At 41.1% G+C, this 25,375-nt stretch overlaps 1 protein-coding gene across 10 annotated transcripts in view; it reads right to left on the bottom strand.

Moving 5' to 3' along the window:
- The window catches only part of kmt2ca (lysine (K)-specific methyltransferase 2Ca), a 424,137-nt gene that overhangs the window by 105,489 nt on the left and 293,273 nt on the right, over positions 1-25,375 (bottom strand). For 7 of the 10 annotated variants that reach the window (XM_068008355.1, XM_068008384.1, XM_068008402.1 and 4 more), the window contains 8 exons: positions 20,854-21,049; positions 18,898-19,002; positions 18,445-18,492; positions 8,186-8,323; positions 8,057-8,089; positions 7,847-7,957; positions 4,009-4,156; positions 2,929-3,143 (listed from right to left, as the gene is read on the bottom strand). In XM_068008355.1, the coding sequence (XP_067864456.1) occupies positions 2,929-3,143; positions 4,009-4,156; positions 7,847-7,957; positions 8,057-8,089; positions 8,186-8,323; positions 18,445-18,492; positions 18,898-19,002; positions 20,854-21,049 (994 nt within the window). The remainder of the gene's footprint in view (positions 1-2,928; positions 3,144-4,008; positions 4,157-7,846; positions 7,958-8,056; positions 8,090-8,185; positions 8,324-18,444; positions 18,493-18,897; positions 19,003-20,853; positions 21,050-25,375) is intronic. The other 3 variants (XM_068008412.1, XM_068008432.1, XM_068008375.1) reach the window with 2 other exon arrangements.

Here is a 25,375-nt window from a genome sequence, read left to right as displayed (position 1 = left end):
CACCTAAAGTGCTGTAAGCTGCAGGGCTACGGACCAGGTGCTGGAAGGTGGGATTAGAATGGGCACCTGGTTGTTCTTCGAGCCGGCGCAGACAGGATGGGCCGAATGGCCCCCTTCTGTGCTGTATCTTTTCTATGGTTCTAGGGGGAGGAACTCAGTGAAGGATCAGGGACAGGGGGAGGAACTCAGTGAAGGATTAGAAACAGACTCATTAAAAAAGACTTCTGTCAAATTTGTGAAGCCTTGCTTTATGAACCACTGACATTAGGCACCTGAGGGGGGTGACGATTAGATATTCATAACTTGAATATTGCAATAGCTGTTAGGCGTGTACATATTTTTGATGCATCTGGTACAAGTAACTGAAGTAACAGTGAATTAAATGCATTCCATTTGTTCTTAATCTTTGTTTCAGTGCCACTGCATACAGCTTCATCTTCAAGACAGGCCCTTATGATTGTACTGTAAATATTATGCTCTTTAGATTTTTATACAGCGTATTGTAATTTTAAATTTTTATATGTTGCATATAACATGTTAGGTAAAGTTTAAATTTAGTTATAACGATAGAACAGCTGCAATATGTTGTACAAACTGTGCTAGATGTAGGAATTCCTGTATGGTTGAGAAACCAGAGCAAACACATTACTTTGATCTTGAGTGATTCTTACAGGCAGTAAGAATCACTCAAGATCAAAGTAAATAAACAGCAATAGATACTCAATCACGTACGGGAGGTGAAGGGGTTCCTGTCACACATTTTCCAGGGGATAGGCAGGAATAGGCAGTTGGAGGATAAAGATTGGATGCAGGCAATCATCAATCAAGGTGAGAAGAAAGTGCAAGGGTCTGCTGAAGGGAAAGCCTTGGCAAAGTAGTTTACTTGTTTCAAGGTGGTGACTTGGAGGGGGGCAGCTATTGGTAATACCATGTCACCATGATTGCCCAAGGGAGGAGAGTTAAGTAGACGAATTCTGTGGTAGTGGGAGACTTAATAGTGAAAGTAGACAGTTGCTTCTGTAAACATCAACATGAGCCCAGAATAGTGCGTTGCCTCCCAGGTGACACCAAGGTAAGGGACCTACCAAAACAGGTTCAGAAGTTCTTGGAGAGGGAGGAGGATTGGCCAGAAGTCATGTTTGATATTGGAACAATCTACATAGGGAATCAAAGAATTCAGGTCAAAGAAAAGTTCCAGAAATTAGGTGACTGATTGAAGAATCATTGGAAAAGATTCAGAGTAGATTCACTAGGATGTTACTGCAGGCATAACGTTACACTTAAGAGGAGACTTGGGAAGTTAGGAACTTTTTCCACAAGTTAAGAACAGGGAGGGGTGACCTGATATGAGGTCTTCAAGATTATGAAAAGTTATGATAAGATAAATACCGATAGATTGTTTCCATTGGTTAGTTAGACAGTAACAAGAGGATACAAATTAATCACAAAAGAATTAAAGAGAAGGTTAGAATGTTGAATCCTCTGCTGAGAGCAGCTAACTCATAGAAACATAGAAAAATTTACGGCACAGGAGGAGGTCATTTAGCCCATCGTGTCTGTGTCAGTCGAAAAAGAGCTACCCAGCCTAATCCCACTTTCCAGCACTTGGTCCGTAGCCTTGTGGGTTATGACACTTCAAGTGCTCAGCACAGACCAAGGATTGAGCCGAGGACCTTCCTGCACTGCGTGCGCAATTATAATACCAGACAGCTAGTGATTTACCTAGTGAACCCCTTTGTTCACTGTTCAATGAATAGGTCAGTTTAATAACTCTTTACTGATTTGTTGCTAGAGTTGAATTATCTGAACTAGAGAGATATCTGGACCTAGTTTTTACTACCTGGAGATTCAGCAGAAAGGGGCACTTGTCAAACTCAAATCTGACAATCTGACAATATTGTTGAACTGTTTATATTTGCACATGGTAAGGTCTCTGAACAGGTACCTGCATATTTGCTGGAAGTTTAAGATGGTGCTATCTGCTTCACAATGCCCCACTTGACCAAAGCATATGGTATACAGGTTCACATTATTTGTGGTAACAGCAATTTATTAAGACTATAAACTGTTCTTCAACCAGTTTACTATTAACTTTTGCTAAATTGTACAAGACGGAATAAACAAAATTATAAATTCTAGAAGAATAGTTAAGATATTTTTGAATAAATGTGTATTTTAATCTTATTTCAAACACTTCCTTCAGCCTGGAACGAGCAGTACATTCATCATTCTAGACAAGTCAAAAAGGTATGGTCCCGTAGCCTCGAGTCATGTTAATGCTATTTTTAAAAAAGGGATATTTTAATTTCAGTGGAGATATTTGCAGTTCAGTTTGCAGAATAATCGATACTGCCAAATTTCAAGAGAAAAATCTGTGCAGTAATCTGGTACAGTGCAAACATTTGCCTAGCGGTTTCCACACTAACCCGAGATGTTGTGAAGACATCAGCACACTTCATTAGATGCTGTGTTAAGATACTAATATTGAACTACATTAATGAATATCCCTTTTAGTATCTGCCTAAAATAAGTGCATTTTAACTCATAGAAAACCAGTTAGTTACTTAAGGCATGCAGTACAATGCCCTCAATGCTACTTAGATTTACATGGCGATTGTCTGTCACAAGATCGTATCAGGCAGCAACACTCAGTAACACTTCATCCAACATTTTGAAAGCTTATATTTTCTGTGAATATATCAAGTGCAAATTATTGAACTTGGAGGTGAGATTAAGAAAGGACAGAGAAGTATTTAGGCAAAATGTTTGTAAACAGATCAAGTCACCAATATTTAAATAATTTCATAATAAATGCAATTTGGAGAAATGTTACTTTTTAAAAAGCGCTTGTGATGTATATCTTTCATTTTATTTAAGAGAACGCACTGACATTTTCAGAAATATGATCTAACTGTATGTCGGTATTACCTGGAAAATCTTCTTTCAGGTTGGGGAAGTTCGTGTTTGTGTACAGAACGGGGGCAACTGTTGCCATTTCTCCCAGAGCTTCTTCTTTTTCCCATTTCAGAGTACTCCGCTGTGTGTAGTTTAGTGTGTCTCCTTCCACCTCCACAGCAGGAGCAGAGGGAACCCATGGGCTGGGTGGGTCACTAACAACTTGACTAAACGTATGGTTCTTGTCTCTGTTAAATTGATCCAATTCAAACATATGTCATTAATGTTAAATAGATGTATTTAAATAATGGGGGAAAAAAATCTAGAATATATAATATCCAATATATTTGTCATCTCTATGGAAATAAAAACTTTCATTTAAAAAGCTCTCTTCTTCCACCCCAAGTTTCATACAGCTGCAATCCCAAATGACATTTAATGACTGTCTACATTCTGCAATTGGTGTGCACCAGTGAGGTGCATCAATTCTCCTGTCTCATTTTTCCTCTCTCCTGCAGGGAAAATACCTTGCCTCCGCTTGGCATGTCTGCAAGACTGTTCCGTGTGAGATCAGGAGCTTACCACGTGGAGATCTCTAAGCTGCAAACCAGAGTTGAACCAATCCTAGTTACACAGTGTGTTCGCACTAGATAGCTGAATTTTTAAGAGGGAACTTTGACCTATTTAAATTGGAATGTTTGCAAACCACCTGAATCCCCAAATCGAGAAACAGCTGTTATATGAATAGAAGTCCTATGATCTGTTAGGTGACACAGATTCCCATCAGTGTACTCTCATTAACATGTTCCACCTACCAATCTTTTTGCAGTGACAATCATACTATAAAGAGAGGATAAAAATGCCCTTATGTGGAGAAACAGTAATTTTATAAGCTAAATTTTTACAAAACAAAGTAAGATTGTGTTATCAAAATATCTACTTTAAAAAATAGGGCAATCATTTCAGTAATTTAAATGACGTTTCTTTCACTCTTAGATACAACACAATGTAAAAAGCATTTATATAGGTTAAATTTAGAGTTCTTTTTTGACGTGTCAAAATACATTCGCAACAATGGCATCAAGTATGTAATAATGATGTATGTATACACACCGGCTGCTATCAGAGAACGGTGACTGAGGGATAGAAGAGTAAGTGCTGGTGAGGCAACGTCCAGCTCCAGATGCTAAAGATGTTTGGTGCTGTGGGTTTGGCCCAATTACGCCATTCATTGCTGGTACCCTGATAAATCCACCATCTCCTTTATGAAAGGGGCAGGGAAAAGAAAAGTTATTAACTGTCAAAGCATTATTAATGCTGTTGCCACTTAATTAATGACTTGCATTTACAATATAATGTCCTCAGAAAGTCCCAAAGCACTTCACAACTAATTTTTTTTTTTTGGAAGGGCAGTCATTGCTGTTATGTATGCAAACACAGCAACTAACCTGAAAAAAAGATTTGCACTTATATAGCACCTTTCAAGTGCTCAGAATGTCCAAAGCACTTTCTGACCAATGAAATTACTTTTTGAAATGTACTCACTATTCTTTTTGCAGGCAAGCATGGCAGCCAATTTGTGCAATTGATGTGTTTTGGTGGTGGTGGTGGTTGTTGAGGGAGAAATGCTGGCCAAATCATAGAGAACTCTCTGCTCTTCTTGGAAGAGTGCCATGGGTTTTTTGACATCCACCTGAATAGGCAGACTCAGTTTACTGTCTTCTCCAAAAGCCAGCACTTTGGTACTACATTGAAGTGTCAGCCTAGATATGGCTCAAGTCCTGGAGTGGCACTTGGAAAAATATGGGTTATTAAATGAAAGCCAGCAGGGATTTGTTAAAAGCAAATCGTGTTTGACTAACTTGATTGAATTCTTTGATGAACGAAGAGCGTTTTTGAGGGTAGTGCGGTGGATGTTGTGCACATGGACTTTCAAAAGACTTTTGATAAAGTACCACATAACAGACTGGTTAGCAAAACTGAAGCCCATGGGATTAGAGGGGCTGGATACGAAATTGGCTAAGGGATAGAAAGCTTTTAGTAGTGGTGAACGGTTGTTTTTCAGACCGGAGGGAAGTGTGCAGAGTTGTCCTCCAGGGGTTGGTATTGGGACCACTACTCTTTTTGATATATATTAATGGCCTGGACTTGGGTATAATTTCAAAGTTTGCAGATGACACGAAACTCGGAAATGTAGTAAACATTGAGGATAGTAACCGACTTCAGGGGGATATAGACAGATGGCAGATGAAATTTAACACAGAAGTGTGAAGTGATTCATTTTGGTAGGAAGACTGAGGAGAGGTAATATGAACTAAATGCTACAATTTTGAAGCGGCTGCATGAACAGAGAAACCTGGGGGTGTACATACACCAGTCTTTGAGGGTGGCAGGACAAGTTGAGAAGACTGTTAAAAAGGCATACGGATCCTTGGTTTTATAAAGAGGCAGAGAGTACAAAAGCAAGGAAGTCATGCTAAACCTTTATAAAACACTGGTTCGGCCCCAGCTGGGGTACTGCGTCCAGTTCTGGGCACCAAAGGAAGGATGTCAAGGCTTTAGAGAGTGTCGGGGAGATTTACTAGAATGCTACCAGGAGAGAGAGGATAATCTGGGGTTGTTCTCCTTACAGCAGAGAAGATTAAGGGGAGAGTTTTTAGAGGTGTTCAAAATCATGAGTGGTTTTGTTACAGTAAATGAGAAACTGTTTCCAGTGGCAATAGGGTCGGGAACTAGAGGACACAGATTTAAGGTAATTGGCAGAAGAACCATGGGTGACATGAAGCAAAAAAATTTTACGCAACGAGTTGTGATGATCTGGAATGCACTGCCTGAAAGGGTGGTGGAAGCAGATTCAGTTATAAACTTTCAAAGGGGAATTGGATAAATACTTGAAGTGGAAAAAATTGCACGGCAATGGGGAAAAAGCAGGAGAGTGGGACTAATTGGATAGCTCTTTCAAAGAGCTGGCACAGGCACGATGGGCCAAATGGCCTCCTTCTGTGCTGTATCATTCTATGATTCTAATAGGGTAATAAAGCACCTGGTTTAATCAGGAATCACTTGCAATGTAGTATTTGGGCTTTCACAAAACGATACTGCCAAACTCTGAAGTGTTTGGAAAACATATTCAACCTCAAACGGTAACTGTTGTAGCTGCAAGTTGTCGGAAAAAAATTTAAAAGCTGCTTTTGTCCTTGTCTTTAACACTATTTGAATAGGTGAAGCCATTTTTCCTCCTCTTTAATTTGCAAATTAGTTCGCCAGTACAATTCATTTTTGTTACCTATCAAAGGATTTCTAATACAAAGTGAAGTTCTTTATTAATGGTTATAAAACAAACATTGCAAATATGATTTACAGCTTTTATGAACTATGCTAAATCCTTCACTAAAAACACAAATGATGTTACATTGTTAAATTTGTGTATTTTGAAATCATAGCAACTGCAACCTAAATGGAGTACAAATATCCAGAACTGTAAAAGAACAGCATGCCTTCTAATTATTTAATATATTATGTGTAATCTATAACTGTGCCAATAATTAAAATGCAACTTTCAAGTGCCATATTCATTTAGATGTCTGAATTTACAGACACGACAGTCCTTTACCATACTTTGTTAGTGATTTTTGAAGTGTGTATTTACATTTAGCATGGAAAACAGTGAATTCTAGAAAATGGATTAAAAAATTCCTGGATTGATATTGTGAATTGGGAAAAATAAGGCAATAAATTAGATGTATAATCTTGATTAGTCAAGTAGTTAAAATAATGCTACTCTTATACTTGCCCACCTTGGAGTGAAATGTGTGAGGCCCATTAAACAATGCTGACTCTCACCAGGGGTAGTGGTACTGCAGTTTTCTCAAACTCCCAGTGCCTACAAGCACATGCAGGTATGCATGTGTAATTATGTTTTGCTTAAGGACTTGTGCGCACACAGTGATATTTTCCATTTTAAATCACCCTCTCCTCGAGTGAGGTTGGATTTGCACTGATAAGTAGAGAGCTCAGTTTTTGTTCGCATTTTGATGTTATGATGTGTGTTCTGGACCATTATGATAGCTCCTGTTATTACTGAGGCCTGTGCATTTCAGTATTAGAACACCAATTTAAGAGGACAACAGTAAAATATTTTTCTAATGTATGGTCACCAACCCGAAACCCCAACACTGTTTCTCTCTCCACAGATGCTGCCTGACCTGCTGAGTGTTTCCAGCATTTTCTGTTTTTATCTATTTAAGAGGGTTCACTGAAAATAACACGGCTCTGCTGATTTTGGATTTGTCTAGGTTTTGCTATGAATCAATCTCCAAATTTATACCAATTCCAGTCTGAATTAGATGCCAAATTATAAGAGCGACACTGGCATTTCATTAAAAGTATCTGTTCGCCTCTTTTGAGCATTTAAAACTAAATTCTGAGGTAAAAGCATACTTTCAAAATTCTGATCGTTTACAAATCCCTCATTAAAACCCAGGTTCAAATTCTTCAATCTAAACTTTAAATTTGATAGTAAACAAAATAGGAATCTTAATTGCTCCTTTGAAATTATGGGTTGAACAGACAGTGCAATGAGCCCAGCTGAGATCACTGGAATAATCCATTGTCAGGGGGTAGAACAACATGAATGTAACTGAAAGCACGTAACAAGGATTTCAAATTTTACAATGTTTAAATTTCAGCCTCCATTACAAAATGCCTTTTATGGGGGGGGGGGGGAGGGGGGGGAAAGAAAGAGATGACTGACTCTAAAGTATAAATGAATCTGAATGGAACAAGCACCTGGCTCAAATCTGTCGATCTTCATTATCATTTTTACTCAAATTAACAGCAACAGACCAACACATACAAAGTCACTTGGTACCGTTAATCCTACGCATGGAGCTTTGGGGCAGTCTGGAACAGTGAAAATTGATAGCATTACTTTAATGAAGAGGCACTATACCATGGTCAGGTGGAGGCAAAGGAGGCAAAGGTGGTGGAGCCGGCGGTGCCTGGTTAGCTGAAGGACTTAACACGGCTGTAAACAGATCTTCGACTTCCTTCCCCTCCAGTTCTTTATTTAGAGAAACAATGGTGATAATGTTAGTAGGTCTTAAACTCAGCTGATATACAGATCATTTATTAAACTGTTTAGACAGTTGAAAATAAATACCTGGAATTTTGTACAGCTTACTTAGTATTGTACCTGTACAACAAAATAAAGTTTTCAGTCATTTGCCAGAATAACTTCCCATAATTTGACACAAAATAAAAAGCATGGGAGATGGGCAAAATATCTTACCATCTGCGACAATTTTCTCAAGGTCGGGGCTAAGTATTCGGTCTAGTTGCTCCTCAGTCAAAGGACGTGAACCTTGGCCCCCATTTGACTGGGAAACTGTAGATGGATCCTCGGAAATGGGGCCAATATCCAGTCCAGCTAAACAAAAAGTTATGGTATTATTTTCACAGAAATCAGTAAATGCACTGGAAACCTGTGCCTCATGAAGCTGGCTGTATCCATTAGTTGTCACCTTATGTCTTCTAAATTAGAAATGTTATGATCTATTGCCAGTAACTCATTTTGAATAAAACTTTCTGGTTTGCAAAAGTCCTGTGTAGATTATTACTCAGCTAGAGGTGACCAGAGTATTGCAATGCCTAGGATCATACAATGTTACAGCACAGGAACAGACATTCAAGCAACAAGTCTGTGCTGGTGTTTTTCTTCACATGCTACCCTGTCTAATCCAACTCTTCTGCTTGCTCCCATGTCCTTGAATATTCCTCTTTTCAAGCAACTACTTATGGACTCTGCTTCAACAACGGTTTATGGCAGAGAATTCCAAATTCTAAGACATGCAAAGAAGTTGTTTCTAATCTTTCCATTAATTTTTGTGATTCTCTAAAATTTGTGCCCTTTCATTACTCTTTCAACAAAAAGAATCTAATGCTATTTACATTATAACCCTTCATAATCTTTAAGACTTCTGTCAGACTTAACTCCTCAAGTATCTCTTCATAACTGAAACCCCTCATCCCATAACATCTTAATGAATCTACACTGCCCCTTTCACTACTTTTATATCCTTCACACTACGGGGTGCTCAATACCATACACAATACTCCAACTAAAATCTTGTATAAGTTCAACATTACCTTATTTCTTTTCTATTTTATGCCTCTGAGTAAAGTAGCAAGGATTCAGTTGCCTTTTTTTACTACCTTTCCCTATTCTTACTTCTAAAATGTATTACTTCACATTTCTCTACATTGAACTGTATCTGCCACCTATCTGCCCATCTACTAGCTTGTCTGTGTCTTCCTGGAGACTTTCAAAAATCCATGTCAAAATCTGCCATACTCCCAATTTAGCATCATCAGCAAATTTTAACAGTGTTCCCTAAATTCCTATGTATAATTTATATATATAGTAAATAAGGGCAGCTGCAATATAAATCTCTGTGAAACACCACAAACCACATCTATTCAGTGCAGACATTTCCTTTTACCCTTACATAAGAACGTAAGAAATAGGAGCAAGAGTAGGCCATACGGCTACTTGAGCCTGCTCCGCTGTTCAATAAGATCATGGCTGATCTTTTACCTCAACTTCACTTTCCCACCCGATTCCCATAATGTCCAAAAATCTATTGATCGCAGTCTTAAATCGACAACATCAGTCGTCGGGAAAATGCTGGAATCCATTATTAAGGAAGTGGTAACAGGGCACTTAGAAAATCATAATATGATTAGGCAGTCAGCATGGTTTTATGCAAGAGAAAGAGTGTTTGACAAATCTATTAGAGTTTTTTGAGGATGTAACTAGCAGGGTAGATAAAGGGGAACCAGTGGATGTCGTATATTTGGATTTTTTAAAGGCATTTGATAAGGTGCCACAAAAAAGGTAGTTACACAAGAAAAGGGCTCATGGGGTTGGGGGTAACATATTAGCATGGATAGAGGATTGGTTAACAGACAGAAAACAGAGGGTAGGGATAAACGGGTCATTTTCAGGTTGGCAGGCTGTAACTAGTGGGGAGCCGCAAGGATCGGTGCTTGGGCCTCAGCTATTTTCAATCTACATTAGTGACTTAGATGAAGGGACCGAGTGGAATGCATCCAAGTTTGCTGACGATCCAAAGCTAGGTGAGAAGGTAAGCTGTGAGGAGGACACAAAGAGTCTGCAAAGGGATATAGACATGTTAAGTGAGTGCGCAAGAAGGTGGCAGATGGAGTATAATGTGGGGAAATGTGAGGTTATTCACTTTGGTAGGAAGAATAGAAAAACAGAATATTTTTTAAATGGTGAGAAACTATTAAATTTTGGTGTTCAGAAAAGATTTGGGTATCCTCATACAAGAAACACAAAGTTAGCATGCAGGTTCAGCAAGCAATTAGGAAAGCAAATGGAATGTTGGCCTTTATTTCAAGGGGGTTGGGGTACGAAAGTAAGGAAGTCTTACTACAATTGTACAGGGCTTTGGTGAGACCTCACCTGGAGTACTGTGTACAATTTTGGTCTCTCATCTAAGATATACTTGCCTTAGAGGCGGTACAACAAAGATTCACTAGATTAATTCCAGGGATGAGACGGTTGTCCTATGAGGCGAGGTTGAGTAGAATGGGCCTATACTCTCTGGAGTTAAGACGAATGAGAGGTGATCTAATTGAAACATATAAGATTATGAGGGGGCTTGACAGGGTAGAAGTTGAGAGGTTGTTTCCCATGGCTGGAGAGCATAGAACCAGGGGGCATAGTCTCAGGATAAGGGGTCAGCCATTTAAGACTGAGATGAGGAGGAATTTCTTCACTCAGAGCGTTGTGAATCTTAGAATTCTCTACCCTAGAGGGCTGTGAATGCTGAGTTCATTGAATATATTCAAGGCTGACATAGACAGATTTCTGGACTGTAGGGGAATCAAGGGATATGGGGATTGGGCAGGAAAGTGGAGTTGAGGTCGAAGATCAGCCATGATTTGATTGAATGGTGGAGCAGGCTCGAGGGGCCGTGTGGCCTATTCCTGCTTCTATTTCTTATGTTCTTAAATATACTCAACGACTGAGCATCCACAGCCCTGAGGGGTAAAGACTTCCAAAGATTCACAACCCTTCGAATGAAGTAATTTTTTCTCATCTCAGTCCTAAATGGCTGACCCTTTACCCTGAGACTGTGACCCCCCCTAGTTCTAGACGCTCCAGCCAGGGAAAACAGCCTCTCAGCATCTACCCTGTCAAGCCCTCTAAGAATTTTATTTTCAATGAGATCACCTCTCGTTCTTCTAAACTCCAGAAAGTATAGGCCCCATTCTACTCAATCTCTCCTCATAGGTCAACACTCTCATCCCAGGAATCAATCTAGTGAACCTTCGTTGCACCCCCTCTAAGGCAAGTATATCCTGCCTTAGGTAAGGAGACTAAATCTGTACACAGTACTCCAGGTGAGGTCTCACCAAAGCCCTATATAATTGCAGTAAGACTTCCTTACTCTTGAACTCCAACCCCCTTGCAATAAAGGCTAACATACAATTTGCTTTCCTAGATGCATGCTGTACTTGCATGTTAACTTTCTGTGATTCGTGTACAAGGACACCCAAATCCCTCTGAATAGAAACATTTACTGGTCTCACCTTTTAAAAAATACTCCCTTTGCTTCCTCTCTTCCAACCATTTCTCTATCCACATGGCCAAAGTCCCCTTAATTCATGTGCCAATATCTTTGCCATATCCCTTATATGGTAACTGAGCAAATGCTTTTATAACTCCATAGAAAACCCACTTCTACTGTACATTTTTATTTCTATAAAGAATTCTGTAAGTTTGGTGAAACACAACCTACCCTTTAGCTATCCTGTTGATTTCACCTTTTTTGTTCAGTAATTTCATCCCATATTATAGACTCCAATAGTTTTACCAACAATTTTAGACTGACTACAACATTACTTGCATTTACAGGAACATAGGAACAGGAGTAGGCCATTCAGCCCCTCGTGCCTGCTCCGCCATTTGATAAGATCATGGCTGATCTGTGATCTAACTCCATATACCTGCCTTTGGCCCATATCCCTTAATACCTATGGTTGCCAAAAAGCTGTCTATCTCAGATTTAAATTTAGCAATTGAGCTAGTATCAATTGCCGTTTGCGGAAGAGTGTTCCAAACTTCTACCACCCTTTTTGTGTAGAAATGTTTTCTAATCTTGCTCCTGAAAGGTCTGGCTCTAATTTTTAGACTGTGCCCCCTACTCCTAGAATCCCCAACCAGCGGAAATAGTTTCTCTCTATCCACCCTATATGTTCCCCTTAATATCTTATAAACTTCGATCAGATAACCCCTTAACCTTCTAAACTCCAGAGAATACAACCCCAATTTGTGTAATCTCTCCTCGTAACTTAACCCTTGAAGTCCGGGTATCATTGTAGTAAACCTACGCTGCACTCCCTCCAAAGCCAATACATCCTTCCGAAGGGTGAGGTGCCCAGAACTGCTCACAGTACTCCAGGTGCGGTCTAACCAGGGTTAAGAACATAAGAACATAAGAAATTGGAGCAGGAGTAGGCCAATCGGCCCCTCGAGCCTGCTCCGCCATTCAATAAGATCATGGCTGATCTGATCCCAACCACAAATCTAAAGAACACAAGAAGTCGGAGCAGGACCCGGCCACATAGCCCCTGGGCCCTCTCCGCCACCCACAGGGCATTGACCGATCCGAACTCAGCTTCATGTCCAATTTCCTGCCCGCTCCCCATAACCCCTAATTCCCTTTACTTCTAGGAAACTGTCTATTTCTGTTTTAAATTTATCTAATGATGTAGCTTCCACAGCTTCCTGGGGCAGCAAATTCCACAGACCTACCACCCTCTGAGTGAAGAAGTTTCTCCTCATCTCAGTTTTGAAAGAGCAGCCCCTTATTCTAAGATTATGCCCCCTAGTTCTAGTTTCACCCATCTTTGGGAACATCCTTACTGCATCCACCCGATCAAGACCCTTCACAATCTTATATGTTTCAATAAGATCGCCTCTCATTCTTCTGAACTCCAATGAGTAGAGTCCCAATCTACTCAACCTCTCCTCATATGTCCGCCCCCTCATCCCCGGGATTAACCGAGTGAACCTTCTTTGTACTGCCTCGAGAGCAAGTATGTCTTTTCTTAAGTATGGAGACCAAAACTGTATGCAGTATTCCAGGTGCGGTCTCACCAATACCTTATATAACTGCAGCAATACCTCCTTGTTTTTATATTCTATCCCCCTAGCAATAAAAGCCAACATTCCGTTGGCTTTCTTGATCACCTGCTGCACCTGCATACCAACTTTTTGATTTTCTTGCACTAGGACCCCCAGATCCCTTTGTACTGCAGTACTTTCCAGTCTCTCGCCATTAAGAAAATAACTTGCTCTCTGATTTTTCCTGCCAAAGTGCATAACCTCCCTTTTTCCAATATTATATTGCATCTGCCAAATCTCCGCCCACTCACCCAGCCTGTCTATATCCCCTTGCAGGTTTTTTATGTCCTCCTCACTCTCTACTTTCCCTCCCATCTTTGTATCATCTGCAAATTTTGATATGTTGCACTCGGTCCCCTCCTCCAAATCGTTAATATAGATTGTAAAGAGTTGGGGACCCAGCACCGACCCCTGTGGAACACCACTGGTTACTGGTTGCCAGTCCGAAAATGAACCATTTATCCCAACTCTCTGCTTCCTGTTCGATAACCAATCCTCCACCCATGCCAGAATATTACCCCCAATCCCGTGATTTTTTATCTTAAGTAATAATCTTTTATGTGGCACCTTGTCGAATGCCTTCTGGAAGTCTAAATACACTACGTCCACTGGTTCCCCTTTATCCACCCTATACGTTATATCCTCGAAGAACTCAAGCAAATTTGTCAGACATGACTTCCCCTTCATAAAGCCATGCTGACTTTGTCCTATTAAATTATGCTTATCTAAATGTTCCGTTACTGTCTCCTTAATAATAGACTCCAAAATTTTACCCACCACAGATGTTAAGCTAACTGGCCTATAATTTCCAGCCTTCTGCCTACTACCCTTTTTAAATAACGGTGTTACATTAGCAGTTTTCCAATCTGCCGGGACCTCTCCTGAGTCCAGGGAATTTTGGAAAACTATCACCAAAGCATCCACAATCCCTACTGCCACTTCCCTCAAGACCCTAGGATGGAAGCCATCAGGTCCAGGGGATTTATCCGCCTTGAGTCCCATTATTTTACTGAGTACCATCTCTTGAGTGATTTTAATCGTATTTAACTCCTCCCCCCCGAGAGTCCCCTGTTTGTCCAGTGTTGGGATATTCTTAGTGTCCTCTACTGTAAAGACTGAAACAAAATATTTGTTCAGCATTTTTGCCATCTCCATGTTTCCCACCATTAATTTCCCGGTCTCATCCTCTAAGGGACCAATGTTTGCCTTAGCCACCCTTTTTCTTTTTATATAACTATAGAAACTCTTGCTATCTGTTTTTATATTTTTTGCTAATTTCTTTTCATAATCTAACTTCCCTTTCTTAATCAATCCTTTAGTTACTTTTTGCTGTCTTTTGAAGAATTCCCAATCTTCTATCCTCCCACTAAGTTTGGCTACCTTATATGTCCTTGTTTTTAGTCGGATACTATCCTTGATTTCTTTACTTAGCCACGGGTGGCTGTCATTCCTTTTACACCCTTTTTTCCTCAGTGGAATATATTTATTTTGAAAGTTGTAAAATAACTTCTGCCCCCTTGTACTCTATCCACCTTTCATAGAATCATAGAAAGTTATGGCACAGAAGAAGCCCATTCGGCCCACGATCTCTGTGCCGGCCAAAACAGAGCTATCCAGCTTAATCCCACTTTCCAGCACTTGGTCCGTAGCCCTGTAGGTTACGGCACTTCAAGTGCACATCCAAGTACTTGTTAAATGAGTTGAGGGTTTCTGCCTCTACCAGCCTTTCAGATAGTGAGTTCCAGACCCCCACCATTCTCTGGGTGAAAAATATTCTCCTCAGCTCCCCTCTAATCCTTCTACCAATTACTTTAAATCTATACCCTGTGGTCATTGACCCCTCTGCCAAGGGAAATAGGTCCTCCCTATCCATTCTATCTAGTCCCATCATAATTTTATATACCTCAATTAAATCTCCCCTCAGCCTCCTTTGTTCCAAAGAAAAAAAACCCAGCCTATCCCATCTTAACATAGGTGTTCCAAGGTGCTTCACAGAAGTGTAATCAGACAAAAATTGATAGAGACAAAGGAGGAGATATTAGGAGGGGTGACTAAATGGTCTGTGCATTAGTGTACATACATTTTAGTTTTAATTCCCATGGTTTTCCAAAGTTTCCTTTATTATCCCCCCAAACTATCTTGTTCTGCTTAACCTCTTTCAACTCCTCTTCTTGCTTATTATCTACACAACTGAACATTACCTTCTTTTCTAACCAGCCTACACTATTTTCTTGTGTTTCCCCTCCTGCCACATTAGTTTAAAGCGTTTCTCACAGCAGTAGCTAACCTCCCTGCAAGAATATTGGGCCCCACAATGTTCAGGACCCTGCATCACACCAATTGACATGGGTCAATAATTGGTTGGGAGGTAGGAGACAGAGAGTAGGGACAAAGGGCTCGTTCTCTGATTGGCAGGATCTGACATGTGGTGTTCCCCAGGGATCTGCATTGGGGCCTCAGCTTCTCACCACATATATTGATGACTCGGTTGAAGAAATAGAACAACAACTTGCATTTATATAATGCCTTTAATCTAGTAAAACATCCCAAGGCACTTCACAGGAGCGTTATCAGACAAAATTTGAAAGCTAGTCACATAAGGAGATAATAGGACAGGTGACCAAAAGCTTGGTCAAAAAGGTAGGTTTTAAGGAGTGTCTTAAATGAGAGGCGGAGGGGTTTAGGGAGGGAATTCCAGAGCTTAGGGCGTAAACAGTTGAAGGCATGGTCGCCAATGGAGGAAAGGAAATCGGGGAGGCCAGAATTGGAAGAACGCAGAGTTCTTGGCGTGTTGTAGCGCTGGAAGAGGTTACAGAGATAGGGAGGGCATAGAGTTGTAGATCCAAGTTTGCAGCTGACACTAAGTTAGGTGGCACAGTAAATTGGGTGGATGGGAGCAGGAACTTACAAAGGGACATTGACAGACTACGTGAGTGGTCAAAACTATGGCAGATGGAGTTCAATGTGGGGAAGTGTGAGGTATAGATCATCCATAGAACCATAGAAAAGATACAGCACAGAAGGGGGCCATTTAGCCCATCGTGTCCGCGCTGGCTCGAAGAACAACCAGAACAACCCATTCTAATCCCACCTTCCAACACCCGGTCCGTAGCCCTGCAGCTTACAGCACTTTTGGTGCAGGTCCAGGTATTTTCTGAAAGAGTTGAGGGTCCCTGCCTCTACCACCAATTCAGGCAGCGAATTCCATACACCCACCACCCTCTGGGTAAAAAAGTTTTTCCTCATGTCCCCTCTAATCCTTCCGCCAATCAGCTTAAATCTATGTCCATGATCTAATTGAATGACAGAGCAGGCTCAAGGGGCTGACTGGCCAACTCCTGTTCCTGTGTTCCAGTCACATCTCTAATCTGGCTGTCCCTTTACTGGCTAGCACATAGCATTAGTAGTAAACCCAAGACTTCTGCCTTTAAGGTCCAGCTTCTCAATTCCCTCTGTGCAGGACACGAGTCCTGCTCTTCCCGACGCTTCAGACATGAACCACAACTTCAAGTAGATTCCCTTCCTGTTCCACAAGTTTCTGCATCTGCTCTATGTCCTTTGCTTTAGAACCTGGGAGGCAGCACATTTTGCAAGATTCTCCGTTATGGTTGCAAAAGCGACTTGTCTACTCCTCTCACTATTGAATTTCTGTTAGTACTGTATTCCTGCACTTAGCATCCGCCCTCTCCGGAGTCACCTTTTACCCATGGTAATTTGGCTTTGCCTGTGATATCTTTCCCGAGTCGAATCGCAGCACAGTATACCAATAAGACAGCTTCAGATTTCCTGAATTTCTTGCACTACATCTACCCAAGTTCTCCTTCCTTTCGGCAGATAGTACCCACTCCTCTTAATCTGTCTCCCTATTCTTCTCTAGCTATGACGTGACCATCTACTGCAATGTCCTTCCTCCTCCCATATATTACGGAGTAGTATCAGTTTTATTTCAGGCTCAGTAACTTTGAGCTCGAGTGAATCCACCAGTAGATACTTCTACACCTCGGAAGCCCTCACTCAGTTTCCAGAAACTCCTTTTGACCATGTTCTTTAAAATGTGACTAAGAATTATAGGCAAATGATCTCACTGAAAAGTCATTCCTCCTTAAACATTGAGCTGTGTAGAGCTGATGACTTTAGAGAGTGTATGTTCACAAGAACTAAGAGTGCTTTGTTCCAAGAAAGTTGCAGTCTTGATAATTAGGTGCAATGAGAAGCAGCACACTTGCCAATATAGTCTTACTCTTTCTCCACCTTTCAATTTTTCTTCTAGCTTTTAGTTTCTTTGGATATCTTTTTTGTAACCACTACATTATCCAAGAGCAATTTTTAAAAATTCGTTCATGGGATGTGGGCGTCGCTGACAAGGCCAGCATTTATTGCCCATCCTTAATTGCCCTCGAGAAGGTGGTGGTGAGCTGCCTTCTTGAACAACTGAGTGGCTTGCTAGGCCATTTCAGAGGGCGGTTAAGAATCAACCACATTGCTGTGGGTCTGGAGTCACATACAGGCCAGACCAGGTAAGGACGGCAGGTTTCCTTCCCTAAGGGCATTAGTGAACCAGATGGGTTTTTACAACAATCCGGTAGTTTTGTTGCCACCATTACTGATGCTAGTTTTTTTTTTATTCCAGAATTTTATTTAATGAATTGAATTTAAATTCCCCAGCTGCCGTGGCAGGATTTGAACTCATGACTCCGGAATATTAGTCCAGGCCTCTGGATTACTAGTCCAGTAACATAACCACTATGCTACCATACCCGATTTGAAACATGGTTCCTTTAATCTTTCAAGTATCTTATTAGTTTCCCGTTTCTTTCCATCTTATGTACCTTTAGCTGCATCGACACTGTTCACCCCATTTATAAGTATATATAGTTATATTATAGAATGCATCCACACATTCCACTCAGATGACTGCCATAAATCTACCTCTCCTGTCACTATTTGCATCAAGTTCTCAAAACAGAGATATGTAGGTCATGGAAATTAATTACAAATTCACTAGAATAGTAACATCCATCTAGGCTATATTTTCAAATGGATTTTAGGATATTGAGTTTAAAGGTCAACACATCAGTAACACAGTTTGAAATCCTAGTTATTCTACTTTCTAATACTGATGCAAAATGCAGTTTAGTCATTTGTGTGCTAATTCTTCAAGCAAACAGCTTCACCATGACAAAGTTTGTTAGTGCAACAGAACAAACGGATGGAACTTTAGAAAACAAAGAGATTTGCAAAAGCACACACACCGGCATGAACACACACTTGTTTTCGATAAAGACAAAAGCACCAGACATGGGACTACTGCTATTCACCATTTAGTCTCTTACCAAATGGAGAAGGTGAATTCTCGACCTGGAAAGTGCATAAATCAAGACCTACAGGACCCAAACCAGATAAAATGGATGAATAACTGGGAAATAAAGATCAAAAACAAAAAAAAAGCACACACAGACACAGTATACACAACTCAACAGCATGCTACAGGCATTGAGCAGTACAGCATAAAGTAGCATAATCATTGATTGTTAATGCCTCAGGTAACTGCATCAAGCAACAAAGCTCTTTACAGCAAAAGAAATCTTCTTAAAAAAAAATTCAAATAGTTGCTGTTCAGGCACAAAAAGTGATGTCTTGCTACAAATAAGAGCTAGGAGAGGCAAGAGAAACTTAGGTAAAATGATATGTTCAAACTTCGCAGGAAACCACTTATTCGTCTACTACAAAGAGCACCGGAATTGACTGGGACTGTTCACGAGCTCCAAAATGGCGTCTAAATATACCTGACTCATCTCCAGTTTTTCCCAATTCATCAGAAAGTATTCCAAGGATATCGTCTTCTGTGGTAAGGACTTCAGAGAGATCAGCTAGTGGGTCATCTCCGTTACCTGCAGAACAAATCAGCTCATCAACTTTTCAGGAAATAGGACAGTTTTGCCGAACAACTTGCATTTATTTAGCCCCTTTTCAGTTGGATGTCAAAGATCAGATGATGCTATTCAAAGAAAGCCAGGAGTTTTCCTTAGATCCTGACCAACATTACTCCCTCAACCAATACAGTGCAAAGACAAAGCTGAAACAGTGGCTCAGCTCATTGGTGTTTGTGGATATTGCTGCCTACATAACAGTTACCACACTATAAAATTAGAACATTTTGAGATGTTTCAATAATGTGATTTTGCTATAGACCACAGGGTTAAAAATAAACAGAAGGACAGGTTACGCTATGATGAGATCAGAAAGATAGGTGCAAACAGAAAGGTCACACTAAAAGGGAACTTCAACCAAACTAACATAAACCAGGAATGCCCTTACAATTGAAGTACTAAGACTGCCCAGGTATTATAGAACCTGAGCTGGTGAATGTAATGCACGACTGCACAACGAGAGACAATGTGCATCTTGACATGACAACAAGTGAGACAGATAGCATTCTGGGAACGGCAGCATGGGCACTCCTGGGTGACAGCAACTACAACATGATTAAACGTGGCAGGATATGGGGTAACACAAATCAATATTCAGTTATGCAATTTTGAAAGGACCGTCTTCAATGCGACAAGGAAAGTGCTTAAATAAATCAACTGGGGAATGGCACTGAAGAAAACCAGCTAAGGACCAATGGAATACCTTTAAGAACATGCTACTCGTGCAGGGTAAGTACATTCCAGGGACTAGTAAGGGCAAATAATGAAATGTGATCCATATTACATAAATAAGACAATACAAAGAAATAAATTTTGAAAATGAACTCTACAAGTCTTGTAGAGATGAAGGTGAAGGAAGCTACTGAGGCTGCAGCAGAATCTGATAACGTAGCTAAGCAATTACAGAAGGACCTAGACAATACTTGTTAGCTGGCAGAACAATGGCAGATGCAACTCAATACAGCTAAGTCATACACATTAAAAAAAAATGGCAGTCATACTTGCGTAATGAATGGCGTTGAACTAGTTAGGGAAGAGACAGTGATATCTACAAATGATACTGGACTCAACATTGACCACATCCGGCCATTATACAGCAACAATTAACAAAACAAATAGAATGGCGAGGTACATTGCCAAATCAATAAATAGTCTGAAGCCACCACGCTGAAGCACAGTGCTCTGGGAGGTGCACTTTGAATACTGTATTCACTTTGGCCGCCAAAGCACAAGGGAAACACTCAAGTCCTGAAAGCAGAGAAGAGCCACGATTCCTGGTATCAATAGATTGAGTTATGAGGGAAGGTTAGAAAAATGTCAGACTATCAGCCTTGAAACGTGAATGACATGAGACCTTACATGTATGTAAAATACAAAGTGGAATGGAAAAGGTTAATTGTGAGCAATACTTCAGGTTAAACCACTACCACACGACAAGGGAACGTAACTGGTAAAAGGCAAGTTTAAGACTGATATAGGCAAACATTTATGCACACAGATGATTGGTACATGGAATGGTCTTCTAAGTGGGATGGTGGAGTCAAAAATTCTGGAGTCATTCGAAACACAATTGAATGCTGTGATGGGGAGACTAAATTTCAATAGAAGAATGGGCCTAACGGGGCAGATGGGCTTCCTCATCTAAACTTATCTTTGTAATAAGGTCTTATGTAAATGCACTAAGCATTCAGCATTAGTTTGTATCCTGGCAACATCTTGACCCGTATCAGCTCTTTGAAACCAGTAATGGTCCTTGATATACTACAAGCACACAATGGATTTTCTTTCTTAATAGTAAACATTAGTACATACCTTGCCCTCCCTGTTGTTTTGTAGCAACCTGAGCTGTGGCTGAACTCAACAGTGGGTCAGAGGAAGGATCCAGGAAATTTACATTTGCAATCGGTGCTCTGTTTGGTAGTTGAGATGATTCTTCATCGGACAGAGCATCCAGACTGAGCTTACTCTGTCGACTTGTATCCAGCAAATGTTTTCCAAAGAAGGCTTCCTGTGAAACGAATGAATGGAGCAAATAACTAATCCCCTTACAACTACTGCACTTTAAAATAAGCAGAGATTATGGTTACGTTCTGGTAGGGATTGATCATTCAGTTGGCTTGGCTTTGGTTGGGTGAAACTAAATGTTTTTTTTCTTTCGTTTAAAAAAACGTTCCAATCCTCTGCCCTCAGAAAACTGAATCAACCAAGAAAGTGTGGTTTTGGAGATTTGGCTATTCACATTTTACCAGCGTTAAGATTCCAAAACTGAACCTAAAGCAGAATTTGAATATTTCATTTCATGATCGACATCGAGTGCTTCAAATATTTTGGTTAGAGTGGGGAAAGGAGCAGGAAAGGCCACCTCCAGAAATTCCGAATGGGCAAGACCTTTCGTTCTGCTATGTGCATTTGCTTGAGGGCCCATATTCAAGTACTTGAATATCGTTTAAAGGGACACTGTCGATGCACGATCCCGTGGGTAAGTTGTTAGTTGTAGATCATAAATCCTCTCTTTTTTTGTTAGAAATGATTTTTGTGCTCATTAAGGTAATGGGGCCAAGGTGGGTAAATGGAATTAGGGTACCAAACAGCCATGATCTCATTGATCTCAGTATGTGGATGGCCCGACTAGAGAGGGGGCAAAACTTGACCTCCTCTTGGGAAATAAGGAAGGGCAGGTGACAGAAGTGTTAGTGAGGGATCACTTTGGGACCAGTGATCATAATTCCATTAGTTTTAAGATAGCTATGGAGAAGGAGAGGTCTGGCCCAAAAGTTAAAATTCTAAATTGGGGAAAGGCCAATTTTGATGGTATTAGACAGGAACTTTCAGAAGTTGATTGGGAGAGTCTGTTGGCAGGCAAAGGGACGTCTGGTAAGTGGGAGGCTTTCAAAAGTGTGTTAACCAGGGTTCAGGGTAAGCACATTCCTTATAAAGTGAAGGGCAAGGCTGGTAGAAGTAGGGAACCTTGGATGACTCGGGAGATTGAGGCACTAGTCAAAAATAAGAAGGAGGCATATGACATGCATAGGCAGCTGGGATCAAGTGGATCCCTTGAAGAGTATAGAGATTGCCGGAGTAGAGTTAAGAGAGAAATCAGGAGGGCAAAAAGGGGATACGAGATTGCTTTGGCAGATCAGGCAACGGTGAATCCAAAGAGCTTCTACAAATACATAAAGGGCAAAAGGGTAACTAGGGAGAGAGTAGGGCCTCTTAAGGATCAACAAGGTCATCTATGTGCGGAACCACAAGAGATGGGGGAGATCCTGAATGAATATTTCACATCGGTATTTACGGTTGAGAAAGGCATGGATGTTAGGGAACTTGGGGAAATAAATAGTGATGTCTTGAGGAGTGTACATATTACAGAGAGGGAGGTGCTGGAAGTCTTAACGCGCATCAAGGTAGATAAATCTCCGGGACCTGATGAAATGTATCCCAGGGCGTTATGGGAGGTTAGGGAGGAAATTGCGGGTCCCCTAGCAGAGATATTTGAATCATCCACCGCTACAGGTGAGGTGCCTGAAGATTGGAGGGTAGCAAATGTTGTGCCTTTGTTTAAGAAGGGCGGCAGGGAAAAGCCTGGGAACTACAGACCAGTGAGCCTGACATCTGTAGTGGGTAAGTTGTTAGAGGGTATTCTGAGGGACAGGATCTACAGGCATTTGGAGAGGCAGGGACTAATTAGGAACAGTCAGCATGGTTTTGTGAGAGGAAAATCATGTCTCACGAATTTGATTGAGTTTTTTGAAGGGGTAACCAAGAAGATAGATGAGGGTTGTGCAGTAGACGTGGTCTACATGGACTTCAGCAAAGCATTTGACAAGGTACCGCATGGTAGGTTGTTACATAAGGTTAAATCTCATGGGATCCAAGGTGAGGTAGCCAATTGGATACAAAATTGGATTGACGACAGAAGACAGAGGGTGGTTGTAGAGGGTTGTTTTTCAAACTGGATGCCTGTGTCCAGCGGTGTGCCTCAGGGATCGGTGCTGGGTCCGCTGTTATTTGTTATTTATATTAATGATTTGGATGAGAATTTAGGAGGCATGGTTAGTAAGTTTGCAGATGACACCAAGATTGGTGGCATTGTGGACAGTGAAGAAGGTTATCTAGTATTGCAACGGGATCTTGATAAATTGGGCCAGTGGGCCGATGAATGGCAGATGGAGTTTAATTTAGATAAATGTGAGGTGATGCATTTTGGTAGATCGAATCGGGCCAGGACCTACTCCGTTAATGGTAGGGCGTTGGGGAGAGTTATAGAACAAAGAGATCTAGGAGTACAGGTTCATAGCTCCTTGAAAGTGGAGTCACAGGTGGATAGGGTGGTGAAGAAGGCATTCGGCATGCTTGGTTTCATTGGTCAGAACATTGAATGCAGGAGTTGGGATGTCTTGTTGAAGTTGTACAGGGCATTGGTGAGGCCACACTTGGAGTACTGTGTACAGTTCTGGTCACCCTATTATAGAAAGGATATTATTAAACTAGAAAGAGTGCAGAAAAGATTTACTAGGATGCTACCGGGACTTGATGGTTTGACTTACAGGGAGAGGTTAGACAGACTGCGACTTTTTTCCCTGGAGAGTAGGAGGTTTAGGGGTGATCTTATAGAAGTCTATAAAATAATGAGGGGCATAGATAAGGTAGATAGTCAAAATCTTTTCCCAAAGGTAGGGGAGTCTATAACGAGGGGGCATAGATTTAAGGTGAGAGGGGAGAGATACAAAAGGGTCCAGAGGGGCAATTTTTTCACTCGAAGGGTGGTGAGTGTCTGGAACGAGCTGCCAGAGGCAGTAGTAGAGGCGGGTACAATTTTGTCTTTTAAAAAGCATTTGGACAGTTACATGGGTAAGATGGGTATAGAGGGATATGGGCCAAGTGCAGGCAATTGGGACTAGCTTAGTGGTATAAACTGGGCGACATGGACATGTTGGGCCGAAGGGCCTGTTTCCATGTTGTCACTTCTATGATTCTATGATTCTATGAATGGTGGAACAGGCTCAGGGGCTGTACAGCCTACTCCTGGGTCCTATGTTCCCATGGAAGTCAATACTAAGGAATGCATTTTTTCCCCCTACTTTGGCCACCTATGCCCGGATTTTGAAACTTCAGCAAAATCTACGCCAGGAACGTTTTGCTGCCAGCACAAAGCTAGCCAAAAGTGCATCGAGGTGACTGAGCTCAATTTTGCAGTGCCAGCTTATTTGAATTATTAGCTAGAGCTCGCAGCACTGCTTTGGCCCTATGCCAACAACTAGCCTAATGGGAGCTGCAGAAAATCTACCCAGAAGTTCAAATTTAAAGGGATACAGCCACTTAAAAATTAAGGGGCTCCATGTGGGGACAAATATTGTTTTAACCATCATAAAGATTCAAAAGGGAATTTAACATATTCATGAAAAGGAAAAATTTACAGGGCTATGGGAAAAGGGCAGGGGAGTGGGACTAATTGGATAGCTCTTTCAAAGAGCCAGCAGAGGCACGATGGGCCAAATGGCCACCTTCTGTGCTGTAAGATTCTAGGAAAACAGATTTTAAACTTTTTCTCAGTGTTATCCAAGACTGCGGCAGCTGGGGGGGGAGATGGAGGCAAAAATTAAGCAAAATGAAACCCAATGTGGAGACACAAAATAGTAAGTGTCGGAGTATTGCAACTCCCTGTTTGACGGCTGGGATAGTAGATGTGTTGCCTTATGAGTTGGGTTGGAGCAGAACTGCCCTGTTTAGCAACACAGGGCATTTTTCCCCACAACACAGAAGTACACAGTTCCTGTCAAGGTGGTAGCCAGTCTAAACTGTCTGTACAGCACTTGGGTGCCATTTGGAGTGCTCTGTACTCTTGGAATCTTAGCCACCCAGAAGAAATTCTATGCCTGTCTGACTGATACCTCCTTTCCACAGGAAAATAATGTACATAGTACCCCCTACAAACAAGGCTTCTGTCATATGCTTGATATATCTATGGACAGCAGACTTTCTGATTCACTGTGTCTCTGGTCATGGCTTGGATTTGATGGCACGAAGATTTAATGCAGTTCAAATCTCACCCAGGCCGTTTGATATTTTAAATTCAGTTTTAAAAAATCTGGAAATAAAAATCTGGTATCAGTAAAAGTGACCACGAAGCTGTCGAATTGTCATAAAAACCTATTTGGTTCACTATGTTATTTAGGGAAGGAAACCTGTCGTCCTTAACTGGTCCAGCCTATATGTGACTCCGGTCCCACAATAATGTGGTTCGTTCTTAACTGCCCTCTGAAGTGGCCTCGCAAGCCACTCAGTTGGCCCACCACTACCTTCTCAAGGCAGCTAAGGATGGGCAATAATGCTG

The sequence above is a fragment of the Heptranchias perlo genome, chromosome 2 (genome assembly GCF_035084215.1).
Source record: "Heptranchias perlo isolate sHepPer1 chromosome 2, sHepPer1.hap1, whole genome shotgun sequence".
Classification (NCBI taxonomy): domain Eukaryota; kingdom Metazoa; phylum Chordata; class Chondrichthyes; order Hexanchiformes; family Hexanchidae; genus Heptranchias; species Heptranchias perlo.
This window is presented reverse-complemented; position numbering and strand designations above follow the sequence as displayed.